Genomic DNA, 24,506 nt, shown 5'->3' with positions numbered 1-24,506 from the left:
CCAGGATTTCCTATCCAAAACCAACTCCCTGAGCTTGCTCAAACTCATGTCCATCGAGTTGGTGATACCCATCCAATCATTTCATCCTCTGTCGTCCACTTCTCCACCTGCCTTCAATCTTTCCTACCATCAGGGTCTGGCCCAATGAGTCAGCTCTTTGCATCAGGTAGCCAAAGTATTGGAGTTTAAATATTATTAATGATTGCACTATTACCTTTGATGGCATTTTTATTATCAGCCAAACTTCAGTGCAATGGTAGACACAGAAGCTAAACTGGAGAGAAACAAGGATGTAAAAGAGTAAAGAAAGAAAATAAAGTCCCTGTTTTACAAAAAAACATTTGGCTGTAAAGGGAAAAAGAGTTGGAGTGAGTTGGAGGTAATAAGAGGAGAAGGCAGAGGCAAGAATGTACATTTTGGGTGAGTTAGCCCTGACCTTGTTAACAGCCAGCAGAACAATCCAGAGGAGGAAAGGAGATGGTTGACATATGCTCAGTCAGGGTAAATAAAATGCACTACCATATTTTCTCCATCATAATACTGCCAGGGTCCAGCCCCAGTGTATACAGGGAATTCGAAGGGTGGATGGCGTTGGCGTGAGAAAAACTTATTTATTGATTGATATAAGATTAGATTAAGAAACAATAGTGTAGTAGGAAAATTAAGTGGAGGAAGAGGGCTGAATAGCTTGGATTACGTGGAAGACCAATAAAATTCCAGACAAGGAATTTGCAACATCTACATTGGGCCACCGGTGCTCGCTTGAATATCTAAGGGTGCCTCGCCTCAGGCTCCCTTACACGTGAGTCTTAACAGCCAGGGCAAGTAAGTACACTTGGCGAGCCTCCGCGCCCCAGGTGGAAATTCAGCCTGAAATTAGAGTAAAGAGCAGAGGGAGGGAAAGGGAGAAAAGGAGAGAGAGAGACACGGGGGAAACCAGTCCAGCGACTGGCTCCGGCCACTATTGTTCAGAAGGCCTTTTATATTTTTGATAAAACATGAGGATCAATGGGTAACACAAAGTTGTGCAGCGTTAGCAGTCCAGACTCTTATCAAAACCAGGCTTCTCTCTCTGCATACCTAATTGTATACACAAGTCTTAGGTGATTTACATCATCTTCTGGCTAAGAAGGGCCAATTAGCATTTTACAACCTTTTTTCTGCTAAGGGTTTGTTACCTAGAAGACTTATTTGATCTTCCCAAAGTCTGGAGCCACTCTCAGAAAGCACTAAATAAAGTTACATTCTTACATAGGAAGGATACAAGAGGAGTGCAGTGATATATAACAAAGAGAAAAGTAATTAACTCAAAAGTCTAGTGTGGCGAACATCAAAACTACTATATATCCTTTTCCATATCCCGTTTACATTGATTAACATCCTCCCAGGTGCCTAAAAGATAAAGAATATGGAGGCCTGGCAGCAGTCATTGAGTCAACAGTGAAAACACTCTACCAATATAATTTTTAACTCTTTAGAAAGGCTCTGTAGAAAAAGAAATTAAGGAAACAATTCCATTCACCATCGCAACGAAAATAATAAAATACTCGGGAATATATCTACCTGAAGAAACTAAAGACCTATATATAGAAAACTATAAAACACTGATGAAAGAAATCAAAGAGGACACGAATAGATGGAGAAATATACCATGTTGATGGATCAAAGAATCAATATAGTGAAAATGAGTATACCACCCAAAGCAATTTACAAATTCAATGCAATCCCTATCAAGCTACCAGCGATATTGTTCACAGAACTAGAACAAATAATTTCAAGATTTGTATGGAAATACAAAAAACCTCGAATAGCCAACGCAATCTTGAGAAAGAAAAATGGAACTGGAGGAATCAACTTGCCTGACTTCAGGCTCTACTACAAAGCCACAGTCATCAAGACAGAAATATAGATCAATGGAACAAAATAGAAAGCCCAGAGATAAATCCACACACCTATGGACACCTTATCTTTGACAAAGGAGGCAAGAATATACAATGGAGTAAAGACAATCTCTTTAACAAGTGGTGCTGGGAAAACTGGTCAACCACTTGTAAAAGAAAGAAACTAGATCACTTTCTAACACTGCACACAAAAATAAACTCAAAATGGATTAAAGATCTAAGTGTAAGACCAGAAACTATAAAACTCCTAGAGGAGAACATAGGCAAAACATTCTCCGACATAAATCACAGCAGGATCCTCTATGATCCACCTCCCAGAATTCTGGAAATAAAAGCAAAAATAAACAAATGGGATCTGATTAAAATCAAAAGCTTCTGCACAACAAGGGAAAATAAACACAAGGTGAAAAGACAGCCTTCTGAATGGGAGAAAACAATAGCAAATGAAGCAACTGACAAACAACTAATCTCAAAAATATACAAGCAACTTCTGCAGCTCAACTCCAGAAAAATAAACAACCCAATCAAAAAATGGGCCAAAGAACTAAATAGACATTTCTCCAAAGAAGACATACAGATGGCTAACAAACACATGAAAAGATGCTCAACATCACTCATTATTAGAGAAATGCAAATCAAAACCACAATGAGGTACCATTTCACACCAGTCAGAATGTCTGTGATCCAAAAATCTGCAAGCAATAAATGCTGGAGAGGGTGTGGAGAAAAGGGAACCCTCTTACACTGTTGGTGGGAATGCAAACTAGTACAGCCACTATGGAGAACAGTGTGGCTGTTTTTTAATTTCCTAAAAAATTGCAGATAGATCTGCCTTATGACCCAGCAATCCCACTGCTGGGCATACACACCAAGGAAACCAGAACTGAAAGAGACACATGTACCCCAATGTTCATCGCAGCACTGTTTATAATAGCCAGGACATGGAAACAACCTAGATGTCCATCAGCAGATGAATGGATAAGAAAGCTGTCGTACATATACATAATGGAGTATTACTCAGCCATTAAAAAGAATACATTTGAATCAGTTCTGATGAGATGGATGAAACTGGAGCCGATTATACAGAGTGAAGTAAGCCAGAAAGAAAAACACCAATACAGTATACTGACACATATATATGGAATTTAGAAAGATGGCAATGATGACCCTGTATGCAAGACAGCAAAAAAGACACAGATGTGTATAGCGGACTTTTGGACTCAGAGGGAGAGGGAGAGGATGGGATGATTTGGGAGAATGGCATTGAAACATGTATACTATCATGTAAGAATCGAATCGCCAGTCTATGTCCGATGCAGGATACAGCATGCTTGGGGTTGGTGCATGGGGATGACCCAGAGAGATGTTATGGGGAGGAAGGTGGGGGGGGGGGGTTCATGTTTGGGAACGCATGTACACCCATGGTGGATTCATGTCAGTGTATGGCAAAACCAATACAGTATTGTAAAGTAAAATAAAGTAAAAATTTAAATTTAAAAAAAAAAAGAAAAGGCTCTGTATCTTTAAGATGCTTTTAAGCTTTGTGCCTCTCATGGTTGGGGGGTTGTAAGCAAATTCATAAGCTGTAAGAGGTCTGGGGAACCTGTTAGGCAAGCTAGAGAGCTATCAGAGGGGTTTTAACTGAAACACCCCTTTCAAATGCAGAAGACTAAAGCCCTGATTTGACTTTTTCCAGAGAATATCAGAAGAGAGGAAAAGCAGGCAGATTCTTTTTTTTTTTGGGGGGGGGGGGGGAGTGGAGGCTCAGGAAATTCCAGGGGGAAAACTTGAGGTCTGATTAGCCTTGCCATCAGAGCTCTTGCCGCATGACCATGTCACGGGTGGAATTCCTCACACTGGCTCCCGGCATAATACTTTAATTTTGCCCCCAGGGAAATAATCATTGTTCACAGAGCACTTCTAAATGGCCATAAAAATATTACTGACTAAACCCACAGTATAGACTTTTCATGGTTCATAGAACATTATATATGTACATATATATATATATATATACACACACATATACACACATGCATATATACATATATCTATATAGATATATGTATAATAACTTTGTGTGTGTAAAGGGCCATAAAATAAACATTTATAATTTGGGGGGAAAATAAACACTTATAATTTTGGGGGAAAAGAAACGCTTTCAAGGTCAGATGGTCTGTTGTGACTAACTTTGCTGTTTTATGTAGTAGTGTGAAAGTAACCACAGACAAACAGATAATACCTAAAAGATAGGTCATGGCTGTGTTTCAGTAAAATTTTATTTATCAAAATAGGAGGCAGGTTAGATTTGGCCCCAGGGTCTTAGTTTGCTGGCCCCAGATTTAATGGACTTAATGTAATTACTGTTTGAAGAATGAAAAAACATAAGTCAAATTCTACTGCCCAGGTGCTTTGGTTTGGGGAGTTTTGTTTGCTTGCTTTTTGTGGGTTTGTTTTACAAATCAACAAGAGGGAAACCTTGTTTCATCACCTTTTGTAAGATTAAATGAATGTATAGAAAAGATAAATTACAAGTGTTCTTCCCCATAATAAGAAATTATAAAAATACATGGCAATCCACTCCAGTATTCTTGCCTGGAGAATCCCCATGGACAGAAAAGCCTGGCAGGCTACAGTCCATGGGGTCACAAAGAGTCAGACATGACTGAGCGACTAAGCACACATTCCTATACACTTACAATGCATTATAAACAAAGGTTTCTGATCAAAGTAAAACATATTTCATTTGAAATAAAACTATCCAATACAGTATAATCTCATTACAAATAATTTGTAATCTCATTACAAACTAGCAGCTAGGGATCAGAATAAAATTATTTGAACCACAGTATTATTAAATCCAAATAATGAGATATTTATACAAATTTTACTTTAAAATCATAATATTACAATATATGATATGCTTACTTAGGGTTTCTATAAACCTTAATATTATTACACTTTTCTGAAATTTCATCTAGCAATTTCAAATTGCTAAATCTAAAAGGATAATATTTCAGCAAACACCTAATTAAGAGTATACTTTGTTCCAGATTTCTCCAAGGGAATCATTTCACACTTTGGCACAACATGTAAGCACTACATATCCTAACCCATAACTTTAGAAGAAAAATAGGAAACTGAACTACATTAATCATCATTTCATTAGTAATGCAAATTAATCTATCTATTCTTACAAAAATATATTCTCTAATACATTTGTAATTATTTCATAGGGACATTATTATAAAAATCATTCACACAATTTCTAGATTTAATAAGAAGAGTATTATTTTTCTACCATCAAACCTGCTCTTTTTTTAAACTGTATTAGTAAAAAATGGCTCTCCTCATTAAATTCATTAACACTAAACATGCAATTTAAAATAATGAAACTGATTACTTTTATATGAATGGTCTCTGTAGATTTGAACAAAAACAGCAAAATATAAAAATTAAAACAAAGTTGAATTAGTAGAAATTAACAAATTGTGCCTATATTTGAAATTATTATAGCATTGAACTCCAAAACACCATAAACAACTTTATATATCATATTATTCCTTCTTTCTATAATATGCAATGACTGTCAAAAAACCAAAACATTTATTATCCAATTATTTCATAATATTTTTTAAAGAATGCTAAGGAGCCCAAAAATATGCCTGATGACATTATCGCTATAGCAAAGGAATAAAGACAGTATGCCTGCTGATTTTCATAACAATGATATTAAAATTTTCAGTTATAACAAGAAAGACTTGTGTAGGTATCATCTGACAATGCAATTTCACTTACTTATAAATGAAGGGACATTTATAGAAAAAGAATCAGTTGTGTGAGTAGAGAAGAGCAGGGCATTATATTCTAAGAAAAACAAGCAAAGTAGTACTGTTAACAGGATGTGTCTTATGTAGGAGATAATACTCATAATTATGTAAAAGATATTTTTAGATATTTCATTAAGTAGCCCTGGATTACATAACTCCAAGAGATGTTCCATTTTCTCGATTCTTGAGAATCACTTAAATTTGAGTATTTAGAAAAGATATTTAATTTAAAACTTTTTTGAAATTGATATCCTGATTGTGTATGTGTTTGTGCTGTGGTTTCAGTGGCAGTATTGGAAAAAGTTTCTATCCAGCTCTTTCATTTTACATAAGCTGTGTCACTCAAATTCTTTTGAGATGATTAAAAGTATACATGTATACATGTATACTTTAAATACTGTTACATTATTTAAAGTATACAGTAAATAATGTTAGTATTTCCAGAAAACTATTTATCTACTTAGTTATTTACCATTCAGATTGAAAGCAATCAAGAGTTCTGGTCATTCCCATTTTGATCAGGAAATTGCAAAGAAAGTCTTCTATTGCTTCAGGTACTGTATGCTTTGGAGAAAAGACTGTTTTCTGCTCCTAAAATTTAAAAGTGAAATTATTTATTTAAAAACTATCAAAGCTTTAATTGTACAGCTAGGCCTTACATTCATTCATTCATTCACTTTTTAAACAATTTTGTTGAATATTATGTCCAGGAACTATTTTAATCACTAGGGACAAAGCGGTGATGAAAACAGACAAGACTCAGTCCTTATAACTAATAATCAAGTGAATGTGGACAGAAAAATGAGTAACTAAATTAAAAATATACAGTATCGCCGATGATACTAAGTGTCTGGGGGTAAAAGCAGAGGGGTGAAGTGAGGGAAAGCCATGTATGGAGCAGATATGTGTGTGGAGCTGGTCTGCTATGTATGTAGCATGATGAAGAACCATTACATTGAGAAAGTGACAGGTGAACATATATCTAGAGAAGAGGTGGAGTCACGTTCCAGATATAGCATCAGCAAGTACAAACGCAGACAAGACTGTGATTGGACTGTCCAAAAAAACAATAAAGGTGTCAGCTTGCCCTAACAATAGTATATAACACACTCAAAAAAAATAAAAAATAGTATGGATTGTTTAATTCTTTTACTTATTATCATTATAAAAAGAAATGTGGTTTTGGTGCCTATATTTTTAGAAACACTATGGAAGAAATTATGCACAATAGAGCACCCTTGTACTCCTATTTCATAATGGAAATAAATAAGTCTATCAACTAGATCGGAGGTGAGCTAACTTTTCTCATATATGAGGTTTACTAGAACCCCACCATGGCCACGTGTTTAGATATTTGACAGTGTTTCTGAATAAATACACAGGAACATATCTTAGAATGAAATTCTTTGAGAACTATCGATAAATATGTTAAACAGTATAGTAGTTTTGTTCAGTTAATCAACCTCCCACAAACACTATTTCAAAGAAATGTCTCATATTCTTAGAGGAGGAGGTAGAGAGAAGATGTCAGGAAATTTAACAATTACGTGATTTAGGAAACTTGCTAATGTCATCTTTAAAGATCAAAATTATAATTTTATAAAAATTATGTTATTATAGAATTATGGGGAAAAAAGGAGCTTTGAGACTGCACCTCCAATATTAGCAAAATAAAAAACCAAAAACTAAAACTGCTAAATAACTACCCCCCACAAATGGCAATAATATGCTCAAAAGAAGGCTCATGCTATAGAGGGGAAAACCCAGCTTGAATGTAAGTAGACATTTTTTCAAAAAATTACATACAAATATTTTTAAAGAATATATGTGTGTATGTGTGTGTCTATTCTTATTTCTTCTTACATATATACTTAGAAAAAAGACTTCAGTTTCAACAAACAATTGACAGTATAACCAAACCACATATTCATTATAGATTAATAACATTTCCAATCTTAATTTTTTTCATTAATCACTCTAAATATAATAAAACACGTTACTTTGCCAACAAAGGTCTGTCTAGTCAAGGCTATGGTTTTTCCAGTGGTCATGTATGGATGTGAGAGTTGGACTGTGAAGAAAGCTGAGCGCCAAAGAATTGATGCTTTTGAGCTGTGGTGTTGTTTGTAGAAGACTCTTGAGAGTCCCTTGGACTGCAAGGAGATCAGCCCTGGGTGTTCATTGGAAGGACTGATGCTAAAGCTGAAACTCCAGTACTTCGGCCACCTCATGCGAAGAGTTGACTCAATGGAAAAGACTCTGATGCTGGGAGGGATTGGGGGCAGGAGGAGAAGGGGATGACAGAGGATGAGATGGCTGGAAGGCATCACGGACTTAATGGACGTGAGTTTGAGTGAACTCCGGGATTTGGTGATGGACAGGGAAGCCCGGCGTGCTGCAATTCATGGGATCGCAAAGAGTCGGACACGACTGAGCAACTGAACTGAACTGAACTGATCTGATATTTTCAGAGTTTAGAATCATTGCACCTATCAAGGAAACTGATACTGTATAGAACAGAAAGTTCAAAGTTTATGAAATAAAACATGTATCAATTCTCAAATATATATATATTTTATATATATATAATATATATTACCAAGGTTTAAAGAAAATTACAATTGATTTAAATGTCAACTCTTCAATAAATAAATAATCCTTGTTAATTTTTAACAAATAAAGCTATTTACATTACTTCCAAATTTCAAAATTTTAATAATTTCAAATATATTCAATACCCTAGTAGTAATGTTTTGTTTTCAAACTTTAATAAAAATTCTAAAAGTCCTCATTGAATTGGGACTACTACTGTCCTCTAACATAGAAGAAAATATATGCTGATCATAAACAGATGTAATAAAATCATAACAAAAGGAAGCTGGTTTCATAAACAATAAATATTCTTAAAACAGAAAGCCCATGGCACAACTCAAAGTTAGTTTTTGAAGACAAAACACTATAAAAACAAAAACCAAATTATAAATATAAAACTGCAGTACTTATCACAATATAAATCCATAATCAATTTTAAATGCCCAAAGGAAACTTTTGTGAATTTTCTACATAGTAATATTTCTCTAAAGAGCTCAAAAACAACATATAAAAACTTAAAAGACAATCAATCAGCTATAAATATGTCATAAATCTAGAAAGCTAACTCCTGCAAAGTTAGGAGTTTGAGTTAGCCTTTGAGAAATTAATAAGACAATTACTGATATTTAGTTCAGAAGATATGAGCTACTACATTGAATTTATTTCCCAATTGCCCTTCTTGGATTTATCTTTGGATTTACAAACAACTTCTAGCATGATAACAGATACAATTATATTTTGGGTCACAATTTTTTCATTCAATGACTCATTTATCCATTCATTTATTTAACTGCTATACATTGAGTGCCTACTATGTGTCGATCATTGTGTTAGATGTATCTATGCTACCAAGTGGAGAAGGCAATGGCAACCCACTCCATCACTCTTGCCTGGAAAATCCCATGGATGGAGGAGCCTGGTAGGCTCCAGTCCTTGGTGTCACGAAGTTGGACTCCACTGAGCGACTTCACTTTCACTTTTCACTTTCACGCATTGGAGAGGGAAATGGCAACTCACTCCAGTGTTCTTGCCTGGAGAATCCCACGGATAGGGGAGCCTGGTGGGCTGCTGTCTATGGGGTTGCACAGAGTCGGACACAACTGAGGCAACTTAGCAGCAGAGGCAGCAGCATGCTACCAAGTACCACTATAAATGAGTAGTACATAAAGTATTTTTTTAATGCTCCTCAACTTAATGATGAGGCTTCCCTGATAGCTCAGTTGGTTAAGAATCCGCCAGCAATGCAGGAAACCCCTGTTCAATTCCTAGGCCAGGAAGATCTGCTGGAGAAGGGATAGGTTACCAGCTCCAATATTCTCAGCCTTCCCCTGTGGCTCAGCTGGTAAAGAATCTGCTTGCAATGTGGGAGACCTGGGTTCAATCCCTGGATAGGGAAGATCCCCTTGAGAAGGGAAAGGCTACCCATTCCAGTGTTCTGACCTAGAGAATTCCATGGACTGTATAGTCCATGGGGTCACAAAGAGACTGACATGACTGATTTTCACTCACTAACTTAATGATGTAAAAAGCAAGAAGGAAGATGATGAGCAATACATATCATGCAACTGATATGTTTATCCACTGCTCATCATTCAAAATTTTTAAATTTACCTATAAATTACTGCATAGAGATGTCCAGTAGACAAACATCCTCTTCCAACAACACAAGAGAAGACTCTACACATGGACATCACCAGATGGTTAACACCGAAATCAGATTGATTATATTCTGTGCAGCCAAAGATGGAAAAGCTCTATACAGTCAGCAAAAACAAGACCAGGAGCTGACTGTGGCTCAGATCATGAACTCCTTATTACCAAATTCAGACTCAAATTGAAGAAAATAGGGAAAACCGCTAGACCATTCAGGTATGACCAAAATCAAATCCCTTATGATTATACAGTGGAAGTGAGAAATAGATTTAAGGGCCTAGATCTGACAGATAGAGTGCCTGATGAACTATGGAGTGAGGTTCATGACACTGTACAAGAGACAGGGATCAAGACCATCCCCATGGAAAAGAAATGCAAAAAAGCAAAATGGCTGTCTGGGGAGGCCTTACAAATAGCTGTGAAAAGAAGAGAGGTGAAAAGCAAAGGAGAAAAAGAAAGATATAAGCATCTGAATGCAGAGTTCCAAAGAATAGCAAGAAGAGATTAGAAAGCCTTCTGGAGCAATCAATGCAAAGAAATAGAGGAAAACCACAGAATGGGAAAGACTAGAGATCTCTTCAAGAAAATTAGAAATACCAAGGGAACATTTCATGCAAAGATGGGCTCGATAAAGGACAGAAATGGGATGGACCGAACAGAAGCAGAAGATATTAAGAAGAGGTGGCAAGAATACACAGAAGAACTGTACAAAAAAGATCTTCAAGACCCAGATAATCATGATGATGTGATCACTAATCTAGAACCAGACATCTTGGAATGTGAAGTCAAGTGGGCCTTCGAAATCATCACTACGAACAAAGCTAGTGGAGGTGATGGAATTCCAGTAGAGCTATTTCAAATCCTGAAAGATGATGCTGTGAAAGTGCTGTACTCAATATGCCAGCACATTTGGAAAACTCAGCAGTGGCCACAGGACTGGAAAAGGTCAGTTTTCATTCCAATTCCAAAGAAGGGCAATGCTAAAGAATGCTCAAACTACCACACAATTGCACTCATCTCACATGCTAGTAAAGTAATGCTCAAAATTCTCCAAGCCAGGCTTCAGCAATATGTGAAACGTGAACTCCCTGATGTTCAAGCTGGATTTAGAAAAGGCAGAGGAACCACATATCAAATTGCCAACATCCACTGGATCATGGAAAAAGCAAGAGAGTTCCAGAAAAACATCTATTTCTGCTTTATTGACTATGCCAAAGCCTTTGACTGTGTGGATCACAATAAACTGTGGAAAATTCTGAAAGAGACGGGAATACCAGACCACGTAACCTGCCTCTTGAGAAATCTGTATGCAGGACAGGAAGCAACAGTTAGAACTAGACATGGAACAACAGACTGGTTCCAAATAGGAAAAGGAGTATGTCAAGGCTGTATATTGTCAGCCTGCTTATTTAACTTATATGCAGAGTACATCATGAGAAACGCTGGACTGGAAGAAACATAAGCTGGAATCAAGATTGCTGGGAGAAATATCAATAACCTCAGATACGCAGATAGCACCACCTTTATGGCAGAAAGTGAAGAGGAACTAAAAAGCCTCTTGATGAAAGTGAAAGAGGAGAGCAAAAAAAGTTGGCTTAAAGCTCAACATTCAGAAAACCAAGATCATGGCATCTGGTCCCATCACTTCATGGGAAATAGATGGGGAAACAGTGGAAACAGTGTCAGACTTTATTTTTGGGGGCTCCAAAATCACTGCAGATGGTGATTGCAGCCATGAAATTAAAAGACGCTTACTCCTTGGAAGAAAAGTTATGACCAACCTAGATAGTATATTCAAAAGCAGAGACATTACTTTGCCGACTAAGGTCCGTCTGGTCAAGGCTACATTTTTTCCAGCGGTCATGTATGGATGTGAGAGTTGGACTGTGAAGAAGGCTGAGCACTGAAGAATTGATGCTTTTGAACTGCGGTGTTGGAGAAGACCCTTGAGAGTCCCTTGGACTGCAAGGAGATCCAACCAGTCTATTCTGAAGGAGATCAACCCTGGGATTTCTTTGGAAGGAATGATGCTAAAGCTGAAACTCCAGTACTTTGGCCACTTTATGCAAAGAGTTGACTCATTGGAAAAGACTCTGATGCTGGGAGGGATTGGGGGCAGGAGGAGAAGGGGACGACAGAGGATGAGATGGCTGGATGGCATCATGGACTCTATGGACGTCAGTCTGAGTGAATTCTGGGAGATGGTGATGGACAGGGAGGCCTAGCGTGCTGCGGTTCATGGTGTCACATGAACATGGAGTCAGACATGACTGAGCAACTGAACTGAACTAAACTGAGCAGACTTCACTTTATGTCTACCTAGAAGGAACTATGGGGCTCCCCTGTTATCTCAGCAGTAAAGACTCTGCCTCCAATGCAGTAGGCTCTGGTTGGATCCCTGTGTCAAGAAGATCCTCTGTAGAAGGAAATGGCAACCCACTCCAGTATTCTTGCCTGGAGAATCCCATGGATAGAGAAGCCTGGCAGGCTATAGTCCACAGGGTCGCAGGGTTGGAAACGACTGAAGTGACTAAGCAGCTGCAAGAGAAGGAACTATATCCATAGGATACATTAGAGAATAGAGTTTACTGTGAGTTAAAGCCCTACACTTAAAATATAATCAATCCTGGATTCCAGAAATTCTGCTCTTCAGCATTTTTCAACTTTGAATGGACAGATATGTTGGAAAGGAGTTATTGGATTTCTCAACTCAGGAACTCTACAAAATACAAAAGGACTGATACAGGGCAGAATATGCAGTGAAGTCTATCCCATATGATTTTGCACTAAGGAAGCCAAATCAGCACCTAAATAAGAGTATAATAATTGCCTTCACATTTCACATAAAGGTTTCATTTTTCAGGAAAAGCCATCTTCTTAATTAGCACTAACATGACTTTAGTATTAATTAGTATTAGTAGCACTTTACAAATATTTTTCTATCATAATTAAATTACAGTCAATTTTAAATGAATTTTCAATTTTACAGTGAAGCCATCATTCTATGTACAGTTAATTGGTGGTATTATGATTAGAAAGCATCCACCATATTCTCTAGTGAAATGAGTTCATAGGCCTCATAAGAAAAATAATAATAATCTATCAAGCATTCCCTGTGATCTAAATACTTCCATAAAAAAACAAAAGACACAGATGCTTACAAAGTAGACTGCAGTACATGTATACAGTAACAAATTTCGTGCAAGTGTTGAAAATCCTTGGTTAAACCTCATTGAGCTTAAAGACAGTTCTGAAAGAAAGTGTCATTTGTTGCAAAGTCATGTAAAAGTGACCACCATGTGGAAAATGATTATGCAAGGCAGAGTAAATACCACTATGTACTAAAAGTAAAAGTTTGATGATAAAGAAATAAAAATGAAAAGGACATTAGGTGATAGAGCTGCATCTAGTAGTGAAGAACTTATAGCCTAAATGACTTTCAAAACTTCACATAGGAAAGATCACTGTTAAACAGTAAGCTTTGGTTGTGTTCAAAATTCTCACCAAAATCTGGGTATCTGTAGCCTGTTCTTGGACCATCTGAACTGCTTTTGCCAGATCTTCTTCACCTTCTGGAATGCTATAATTGTCATCTGGTATCTAAATCACAGAGAAAGATAAGGATAGAAAGAGTTAGAGGAATATAAAATACCTTATTTCATTTTAGATAATAAATTTTCCTCACACAACAAATGATCAAAGAAATACACTTCATGTAAGACACTATGTCATTCTGAAGACCCATGAAAAATTAACAACTAACAAGTAGGCAGCCCTCTGATTTCCTTATAAACATCACTCAGTGTTACTTCTAATAACTTGATATTAGCTATGAGCAATTTCTTTTATCTGTACTGGCAAATATAGTCTAACAACTCTACTGAAAAAAAAAAAATCTGCTAAAATAGAAAGCTAGGCCTTCTAAATGCTACCAATCTCTCCTCATTGAAGATTTTCTCCCCCATTACTTTCCATTCTCCCCCATGGCTTAGTCACTAAGCCATGTCTGACTCTGCGATCCCATGGACTGTAGCCATAACTACTAGCAACTGCAAATCTCTAGTAAATTAAGTCTAATATTAAAAAGAAAAAGTCTGAATGTTAAGCTCTTGAAAGAATGCAATTGACTCTATGACATTAATGAAAGTGAACATTTATCGCATGCTTATGTGTGGATCACAGCTTTAAGCCTGTTACATTTATTAATACATTTCATGTGGTATGTATTAATATTATCTCCACTTTTCCAGTAGTAAAATGCCTCCTGCTTGCCCAGGCCACAACTTCCAGGCTTGCTTCCACAGTTTCCTTTACAGCTTCTATTATCTTAGAGTCTCAGATATAATGATAGCTTCCATTGGAACAATGAATTAAAGGAAAGGTCTGAGACAGTAACTATTAGATGGAAGTATAGCTAAGTTGCAAGGAAGCATGGGATCTATGCTCTGGGAAGGTAGTAGGAATCTGGGAAACACTGCCAAGAGCAGAGTAGATGACAGGGAACACCTGTTAGACAGAGATGACAGACTTTAGTATGTATCCATAAGGAAGGGGATGAAAGGCTGACTCTGAAAACAATTAACAGGGAAATCAAAAGAGCCAGATATATTAACCTATCTAAATTTTTAAATACAATTTTCAGATCTCATTCTTAACTATGTGATTAGCCACATTCAGTGATGTGGTATCACTGAAGAAAACAAAAGTTTAATGAAAAACAAAATGAATATTTCACAGGAATGATAGTAATGAATTTACAGAAAAAAATACATAAAATGAAAAAATTACCTCTTCATATTCATAATCATCTTCAGATGCTTCAGTTATAGTGACCTCTAAATATACTGTTAAGTTTGAATCTCAAAATATATGGAATAAAATTAGTACATTTAAAAACTGATATAACCTTAAAATAGTTATTAGATTCAAATATCTTACCAAGTTAGTAAATACATGTAAATCATTTTTTTAAATTTCTCTTCTTCATACAGCTCACAATTATACAAGTTTTTTAAAAAAATATTTAAATTGTTATCTTAAATTACTATTTGACACAATCCAAACTCATGAAAAGTTTTTAGTCTATGTGAAAACGAAAGTAGTTCAGTCTTGTCCAACTCTTTGTGACCCCATGGAATGCACAATCCATGGAATTCACCAGGCAAGAATACCGGAGTGGGTAGCCTTTCCCTTCTCCAGGGGATCCTCCCAACCCAGGGATTGAACCCAGGTATCCTGCATTGCAGGCGGATTCTTTACCAGCTGAGCCACTATCTAATTATTTCCAACTCTATTTTAAAAAGGCTTCTAAAAATGTACATCATATCAGAGTATCACAAATTAGAAAGAGATAAAAAATGATGGACAGGAAAACTATGACAATACATTTTTCAAACAAATCTCAAACCGCACTGAATTTTCCATTATTTCTGTCTCCTTCACAATGACTTTTTATTTGGATTAAACAAAGCACTTCCCTGGTAGGTCAGCTGGTAAAGAATCCACCTGTAGTGCAGGAGACCCTGGTTCCCTTCCTGGTTCAGGAAGATCCACTGGAGAAGGGATAGGGATACCCACTCCAATATTCTTGGGCCTCCCTGGTGGCTCAGCTGGTAAAGAATCCACCTGCAATGTGGGATGCCTAGTTTCAATCCCTGGGTTGGGAAGATTCCCCTGGAGAAGGGAAAGGCTACCCACTTCAGTATTCTGGCCTGGAGAAATATATGGACTGTACAGTCCATGGGGTCACCAAGAGTTGGACAGGACTGAGCAACTTTCAAAAATAAAAAGCATACTAAAATTAAATATAAGTAAAAAATAGATTTTAATGTTTTAATCAATAAAAGTTATAGCTCACTCTCTTTCTTATGTATTTCAATTTTAAAATAAATCATACTCAGAATGGCAGCCTAATTTTAAGCAAATATGAACTATATAATAATCATAAGAGCAGAGCAGTTCAGAAAGTATCAATATATATCAGCATTAAAATATCAATGAAAATGATTCTAATAAAAATTTTCCATAGAATTGCTATAAGAGCTTTACAAATTAATTTACTCTAATTACAAATGAAAACTTCAAGATAACATTTAATTTTTTAAAAAATCAAAGTATGTGCCAGTAACACCTGTTTTGTTGATTGGTTGGTAGGCTTACATTTCTTTTCACATTTACAGACTTTATTAAGCCAAGTTTAAAAAGTATAAACACTTCAATACATAGCAATGCTTATGAAAATCAAATATGAGTTTACCCTGGTTTTCATTTTGCTGATTATCGGAAATTTCACTGTCATTCCATCCTCCAAGAGTAACCTGACAGTCTGAATAACAACGTTGTTTGTTGTTAGAACTGGTTACACACACATGGTATTTAATAGGAGCCAGGCACTTTCCTAAGGGTTTTACATGTATTAAATCATTCCATCCTCATCCCACCAATAAAGATGAACTAGTATTATCTCTGTTTTACAGATCAGGACTCAGATACACAAAGTTTCACAGTCAGGACCTAACAGAATTGGGAAACAGCCCTAGAAGTTTGGTTTTCACTATGCTATACTACATCTCTTGTTAACAAGGGTTAGCATATGGAAATTATTTAGAATTGTGCCTGGCTTGGAATAAAAACAAATGTATGTTTTTCCTTCCCTTGTTCTGGAAAGATATGAGTACCTGTGGAGGAGTCTCCTAAATCTCCCATGATCTTCTGTTAAGATGAATGGATACATAAAAGGCATTCTGAATCTTCCTCCTTTTCTAGATTTATATTTTCCTGACACATTTTCACTTAATGATATAAAATTTCCTGAAGTTTAGCTACAGGAAGTTGGCCTCTTTTTCTATGGAAAAATATATCCCTTTCTGGGAAACAATGGTTGTAAGTTGATTTTGTGAGCTCAAAATGGATTAAGACCTAAATGTGCGACTGGACACTATAAAACTCCTAGAGGAAAATGGGCAGAACACCCTCTGACATAAATCACAATATCTTTTTCAATCCAAGAATAATGGAAATAAAAACAAAAATAAACAAATGGGAACTTTCAAACGTTTTTGCACACCGAATGAAACAATAAAATGAAAAGACAACCCACAGATTGGGAGAAAACATGTGCAAATGATGCGACCCATAAAAGATTAGTCTCCAAAATTTACAAACAGCTTATGATGCTTAACAGCATCAAAACAAACAGGCCACTCAAAAACTGGACAGAAGACCTGTCCTACAAAGAGAGTAAAAGTAGGCACATGAAAAGATGTTCAACATCACTAGTTATTGCTGTTCACTTAATCGCGTCTGACTCTCTGAGACCCCATGGACTGCAGCATGCCAGGCCTCCCTGTCCTTCGCCATCTCCCGGAGTTTCCTCAAACTCATGTTCATTGAGTCAGTGATGTCATCCAACCATCTCATCCTTTGTCGTCCCCCTCTCCTCCTGCCTTCAAGCTTCCCCAGCATCACGGTCTCTTCCAATGAGTCACTTCTTCAAATCAGGGGGCCAAAGTATTGGAGCTTCAGCTTCAGCATCAATCATTTCAATGAATAGCCAGGGTTGATTTCCTTCAGGATTTACTGGTCTGATCTTGCAGTCCAAGGGACTCTCAAGAGTCCTTTCCAGCACCACAGTTTGAAGGCATCAGTTTTTCAGCACTCCAGCCTTTTTTACAGCTCTCACATTTGTACATGACTACTAGAAAACACACAGCAATGAATCCAGACCTTTGCAGGCAAAGTCATGTCTCTGCTTTTTAATACGCCGTCTAGGTTTGTCATTGCTTTTTTTCCAAGGAACAAGCATCTTTTAATTTCATGGCTGCAGTCAGTGTCCACTGATTTTGGAGCCCAAGAAAATAGTCTGTCACTGTTTCCATTGTTTCCCCCACTTTTGCCATGATGTTATTCAGTTCAGTTCAGTTACTCAGTCATGTCCAACTCTTTGCGACCCCATGAATCACAGCACGCCAGGCCTCCCTGTCCATCACCAACTCCCGGAGTTCACCCAAACTCTTGTCCATCGAGTCAGTGATGCCATCCAGCCATCTCATCCTCTGTCATCCCCTTCTCCTCCTGCCCACAATCCCTCCCAGCATCAGAGTCTTTTCCAATGAGTCAACTCTTCACATCAGGTGGCCAGAGTACTAGAGTTTCAGCTTTAGCATCATTCCTTCCAAAGAAATCCCAGGGCTGACCTCCTTTAGAATGGACTGGTTGGATCTCCTTACAGTCCAAGGGACTCTCGAGAGTCTTCTCCAACACCACAGTTCAAAAGCATCAATTCTTTGGTGCTCAGCTTTCTTCACAATCCAACTCTCACATCCATACATAATCACTGGAAAAACCATAGCCTTGACTAGACAGACCTTTGTTGGCAAAGCAATGTCTCTGCTTTTCAATATGCTATCTAGGTTGGTCATAACTTTTCCTCCATTATGTTATTAGAGAAATGTAAATCAAAACTATGAGATGTCACCTCAAATCAGTCAGAATGGCTAAAATTAAAAAAAAAATCCACAAACAACAAATGTTGGAGAATGTGTTGAGAGATGGGAATACTCCTTCAGTTTGTGGGAATGTAAATTGGTACAGTCACTATGGAGAACAGTATGGAGGTTCCTTTAAAAATGAAAAATAGACCTATTATAAAACCCTATAGTCCCATTCCTAGGAATATATCCAATGAAAAACATGATCCAAAAAGATACAGGCACCTCAATGTTCATTGCATCACTGTTTACAACAGTCAAGACATGGAAGCCATATAAATCTCCCTTGACAAAGAATGGATAAAGAAAATGTGGCACATATACACAGTAGAATATTAGTCAGCCATTAACAAGTATGAAATAAGGCCATTTACAGCAACATGGATGGACATAGAAAGTGTCATACAGAGTAAAGTAAATCAGACAGAGAAGAAGAAATATCAAATTTCTCAAATGAACTTACAAAACAGAAAGAGACAGGCTTAGAAAACACACTTAGAGTTACTGGGGTAGGGATAGTTATGGAGTTTGGGAAAGTCATGTACACACTGCTATATTCAAAATGGATAATGAACAAGGATCTATTATATAGCACATGGAAATCTGCTCATCGTTTGTGCCAGCTTGCAAGGTTTGGGAGAGAATGGACACATGTATATGTATGGCTGAGTCCCTTCACTGTTCACCCGAAACTACTACAATATTGTTAATCATCTATACCCCAATACAAAACAAAAAGATTTAAGTTTGGGGCAAAAAAAAGAGGCTGAATTTGTAGGCAGTCATTTGTTTCCAGAAATTAATGCTACCCTTCATCACTAGGGCTTCCTGGGAGGCTCAGCACGAAAGAATCTGCCTGCAATATAGGAGATCTTGGTTCAGTCTCTGGGTCAGAAAGATCCCCTGGAGAAGGAAATGGCAACCCACTCCAGTTTTCTTGCCTGGGAAATCCCATGGACAGAAGAGCCTAACAGACTATAGTCCATGTTACAAAAGGGTTGCACACAACTTAGCACCTACACAACAACATTCTTCATTACTCCTCATTCCATAATAAAGTTCACAAATAAGTAAATATTCTAAAATGATCTGGATAGACTTTATAATTTAAACCAACTGCTGGCAAGATTATTGTGAGAAAGAAATGTCAAAGAAAAGCTTCTTTAACATGGCTATGTAGAGAAAAATGTAATTTGTCCTCAAAGCTTTGGAAATATTAAATAATACTTGTAACTACTACCAAAGAAAAATATTCTAGGGATGCTGCTGCTGCTGCTGCTGCTAAGTCGCTTCAGGCATGTCCGACTCTGTGTGACCCAATAGATAGCAGCCCACCAGGCTCCCCTGTCCCTGGGATTCTCCAGGCAAGAACACTGGAGTGGGTTGCCATTTCCTTCTGCAGTGCACGAAAGTGACAAGTGAAAGTGAAGTCGTTCAGTTGTGTCCTACTCTTAGCGATCCCACAGACTGTGGCACACCAGGCTCCTCCGTCCATGGGATTTCCCAGGCAAGAGTACTGGAATGGGTTGCCATTGCCTTGTCTGATTCTAGGGATGAGATATAATACTCAGTTCAGTTCAGTCGCTCAGCCTTGTCCAACTCTTTGCGACCCCATGAATCACAGCACGCCAGGCCTCCCTGTCCATCACCAACTCCCAGAGTTCACCCAAACTCTTGTCCATCAAGTCTGTGATGTCATCCAGCCATCTCATCCTCTGTCGACCCCTTGTCCTCCTGTCCCCATCCCTCCCAGCACCAGAGTCTTTTCCAATAAGTCAACTCTTCACATGAGGTGGACAAAGTACTGGAGTTTCAGCTTTAGCATCAGTCCTTCCAAAGAACACCCAGGGCTGATCTCCTTTACAATGGACTGGTTGGATCTCCTTGCAGTCCAAGGGACTCTCAAGAGTCTTCTCCAACACCACAGTTCAAAAGCAGCAATTCTTTGGTGCTCAGCTTTCTTCATAGTCCAACTCTCACATCCATACATGACCACTGGAAAAACCATAGCCTTGACTAGAAGGACCTTTGTTGGCAAAGTAATGTCTCTGCTTTTGAATATACTATCTAGGTTGGTCATAACTTTCCTTCCAAGGAGTAAGCGTCTTTTAATTTCATGGCTGCAATTACCATCTGCAGTGATTTTGGAGCCCCCAAAAATAAAGTCTGACACTGTTTCCCCATCTGTTTCCCAAGTGATGGGACCAGATGCCATGATCTTGGTTTTCTGAATGTTGAGCTTTAAGCCAACTTTTTCACTCTCCTCTTTCACGTTCATCAAGAGACTTTTTAGTTCCTCTTCACTTTCTGCTTAGTTCCTCTTCACTTTCTGCCGCAAAGGTGGTGTCATCTGCATATCTGAGGTTATTGATATTTCTCCCAGCAATCTTGATTCCAGCTTGTAATATCATGCTGCTACTGGTAAGTAGCGTCAGTCGTGCGACCCCATAGATGGCAGCCAACCAGGCTCTGCCTTCCCTGGGATTCTCCAGGCAAGAACACTGTAGTGGGTTGCCATTTCCTTCTCCAATGCATGAAAGTGAAAAGTAAAAGTGAAGTCACTCAGTCGTGTCTGACTCTTCACAACCCTGTGGACTGAAGCCTACCAGGCTCCTCCGTCCATGGGATTTTCCAGACAAGAGTACTGGAGTGGGTTGCCATTGCCTTCTCCAAGTAATATATTTCCCCACAATCAAAAGAGTAGGAGGAAAAATACGATTTTATAATGCTTAAAAAGTATTGTCACATGGATCATACCATATCTACTCTTAAAACCCTGTAAGAGTAAATGGCACAGGAAACAAAGGAAAAATTTGGGGGGAAAAAAAGGAGACTGAGTCAGGAAGAAGAGATCTGGCCAAGACCAAAGACTTGAATGACAAAGACAAGTTTCTTGAATACAAATACCATGAATTCTCAACTACATCATACTGTTTCTACAGTGACACAACAGCAATGTACAATTTTTACCAATATTCTCAATAATGAACTCTATAATCTATGTTTTCCAAGCTCTCAAGTGTCATATTATGAAGAGATAAATCAAATCCTTTAAACAGCTCCATCCGAAGACCCTAAAGAAAAGAGAAGTATAAAAGAGATACAGAGCAATAGACTCAAAGATTAAATAAACCAAGGGCAAGAAATTCATGAGACAAAAGGTCAGGAAAAGGACAAGTACCCCAAACAGGAACCAGGATCATCTTAGTAGCCACAATAGAATGTGAACAGAAAAATCTTCCCAGAAGCAACTCAACTGAAATGTGATATTGCAGTGTTACTGAAGAAGTAAATGTACTCTGAAATGTATGTTTGTATGCATCTGTCCAGCTGGCTAGCTGGCTCACAACACATGGACAAATTATCCCCCAAAGAATTATGTGGCAGTGTTCAGACATGCATACAGCTACAGGGAGTTAAAAATAAATGAATATGGAAATTAGAAGAGAAAGGGAAACAGCAGAAGATAAAGTACAGGTCATAAGGTCTCTTGTACTTTGATATATATAAGCCACAGGTTTGAGACTAGGTTTCCCAGCAGTCAGGGTCAGACAGAAATGTAATCAGATATCAATTCAGTATTCATCCAAAGAAAATAGATGAATTTCTCAGCAGATGTACAGCAATCTCTGGTTCAGAAGCCTGAGAGAAATCATACTCTTAGGTTCTCATAAAGAGAACATTTTGGACAGTACAGATATTGATCCCCTCAGTCCTTGGGATAGCCAGAAAGACAGACTGAAGCAAGATCTGATAGAGCAACATGTGAAAAAGATTGGAAAGCACTGCTTTAGAAAGCAATACTGCTAGAATAAAAATGCACAATTCATCAAGAATTGCCTGAAAGATAAAACTTTTACTCCAATTCTAGTTTTATTGGGCAACTTTCTCATCTGTAATCTAATCTCTATCCTCCAGGAAATTTCCATACAATTAAGCTGGTCATAATTTTCATACAAAGTTATTTTTCCACTGCTTAAAATCAGTTTCTTGTTACCAAGCTGACTGAGTCCTTACAAAACTCCCTTCCCATTTATTACCTGCCTAGTTTTCCTTCAAAAAACGTCATTGAACTCTCAATTCCAAAATTCATTTTTTTTCCTACTCTATTCCCTTCAGATCTGGTCCTGCTTCTCTGCCAACTTGAGCTTTACCTGACACTTAATAATGTCCTGGTTTTCTAGTCTGATCTTGCCCAGGGTACTATCCGTAGCTACCCCCTTCCTCCCTGGCATGCATGCACAGTCCTCATCACTGCCCTCTTCCAGGCCAGGTCCTATGTTCTAGAGTCATGGCCTGGTCTCAGACTAAGGATTCTCCATATGTACACTTGCTCTGGAAGGAGTATAGTAGCACTTGTGAGCATGCACACAAGGAATTAATTCCCTGGTACTTCATTACCATGGGTGAACTAACTGGTAGTTTTCGCACTAACAGAATCTAACAGACCCTAACCTTGCAGATATTGTAGGTGAAGGGTTAATACAGCCACAATAGGGAAAGTGGAGACGTGCCTGCAAACGGGGCTCTCTGCTCGGGCTGAACGTGCTTGCAAACGAGGCATTCTGCCAAGGAGTCTGGACACAGCCTTGAGTTTAATGGTCCCTTGCAAACGAGGGAACATTCCCTTCCTGTGATAAGGAGGGAGAAATGGCTCTGGACAGACTCTGTAGTAAGCCGGAATTTCACTCTCTTTTGCTGTATGGTAACATTCATGCACATGTGCTATACTGAGAAGGCTTAGTCATACAGTCTGAAATTCTGCCCAGGGGGGCTATATAAAAGTAAACCGCAAGCTTGCTTGCGCAGTTCTTTTTCCTCTGGCCAGAGTGGTGTCTGTCTCTTGCGTATCTCATGTGTTTTGTCTTTGTGTCATTTCACTCGCAATCTCCAACATCTGGCGCCCAACGTGGGGCTCAAGTGAAACCGAAAGGGTGAGTAACCCGGGGGGGATTTTAAATCCATAGCAGGGGAACTTTCGGGAAAATCATGGGGAATTCCTCACCCTAGCAGGGGAACTTTCAGAAAATCATGGGGAATTCCTCATCATCATTACGGACACAGTACATGGAGTTAGTCAAAGGACTTCTCCACTCCATAGGCGTTAAGGCCTCGACTAGTCGATTGAGTGACCTCTTTCACTTGGTGGAGAAATATTGTCATTGGTTTCAATATCAAAATAAGTTACAGTTAAATTTAAAGAAATGGAAAATAATTCAAAAAAATTAAAAAAATAACATCAAAAGGGTAATATGATCCCTTTAAAGTTATGGACTTTATGTAATGCTATAACACAGGCTTTGACTTTGCTATCTACTGATAACGAGACTAAATCTAATGCTTCAATGAAGGAAGAGGCAATTTATGAGGATGTGCCAAACGTTGGTGGGGCTTCTACATTGCCTGAAGGCAAGGATACAGGTGAGTCTCCTCCTGTAAATGGTAAAACATCTGATAGTTCAAAATCAGATTCAGAGGCTTCTTCGGTTTCGTCAAAGGAGGGTAAAGAGATTTAAAAAATGACCCATCTATTCCAGGAATGGTAAAAATCCCATAGGGAGGAGAAGAAATCTGCGCCTTCTGCTCCTCCTTATGCTTCTCTTTTCCCCACTGAGGTTGATCGGCCGATGTGCGCAGGGAACATTGTTGGTTCTCCTTTCCTTTGTCTATGCTTCATGATGATGACTTGCCTGCTCCCCCTAGTGGTTTTATTGATCCTCCACAATTATTTCCCACCCAGAGACAGCAAGATGACAACGTGATAAATATTCAATACACTCCTTTGAAATATAAATTTTTTAAAGATCTTAAAGCTGCAGTAGCACAATACAGTCCTCAATCTCCCTTTGTTTTGGCTATGCTGAAATCACTGGAAAAAGGCAAATTAATCATTCCGTTAGATTGGGAATCTATTGCCCAAACTGTCTTGGAGGGTTCTCAATGGTCACAACTTCGTAGCTGGTGGGAAAAAAAGGCTAAAAAGCAGGCTCAGATTAATGAAAGACAAAATCCCCCTGATCCTCTCGAAGATAAGTTAATGG

The 24,506-nt window shown here is 38.0% G+C and overlaps 1 protein-coding gene across 2 annotated transcripts in view; it reads right to left on the bottom strand.

The window, feature by feature from the left end:
* Window positions 1–24,506, bottom strand: part of SPAG16 (sperm associated antigen 16) — a 1,117,670-nt gene that overhangs the window by 1,073,821 nt on the left and 19,343 nt on the right. For both annotated transcript variants that reach the window (XM_070292279.1, XM_069578269.2), the window contains exons 2-4: window positions 14,765–14,811; window positions 13,481–13,576; window positions 6,204–6,322 (exon numbers count right to left, since the gene is read on the bottom strand). In XM_070292279.1, coding sequence (XP_070148380.1) covers window positions 6,204–6,322; window positions 13,481–13,576; window positions 14,765–14,811 — 262 coding nt within the window. The remainder of the gene's footprint in view (window positions 1–6,203; window positions 6,323–13,480; window positions 13,577–14,764; window positions 14,812–24,506) is intronic.

This window comes from Ovis canadensis, chromosome 2, assembly GCF_042477335.2.
Source record: "Ovis canadensis isolate MfBH-ARS-UI-01 breed Bighorn chromosome 2, ARS-UI_OviCan_v2, whole genome shotgun sequence".
NCBI lineage: Eukaryota > Metazoa > Chordata > Mammalia > Artiodactyla > Bovidae > Ovis > Ovis canadensis.
The sequence above is the reverse complement of the archived record's forward strand: the minus strand, read 5'-3'. Positions and strand labels throughout refer to the sequence as shown.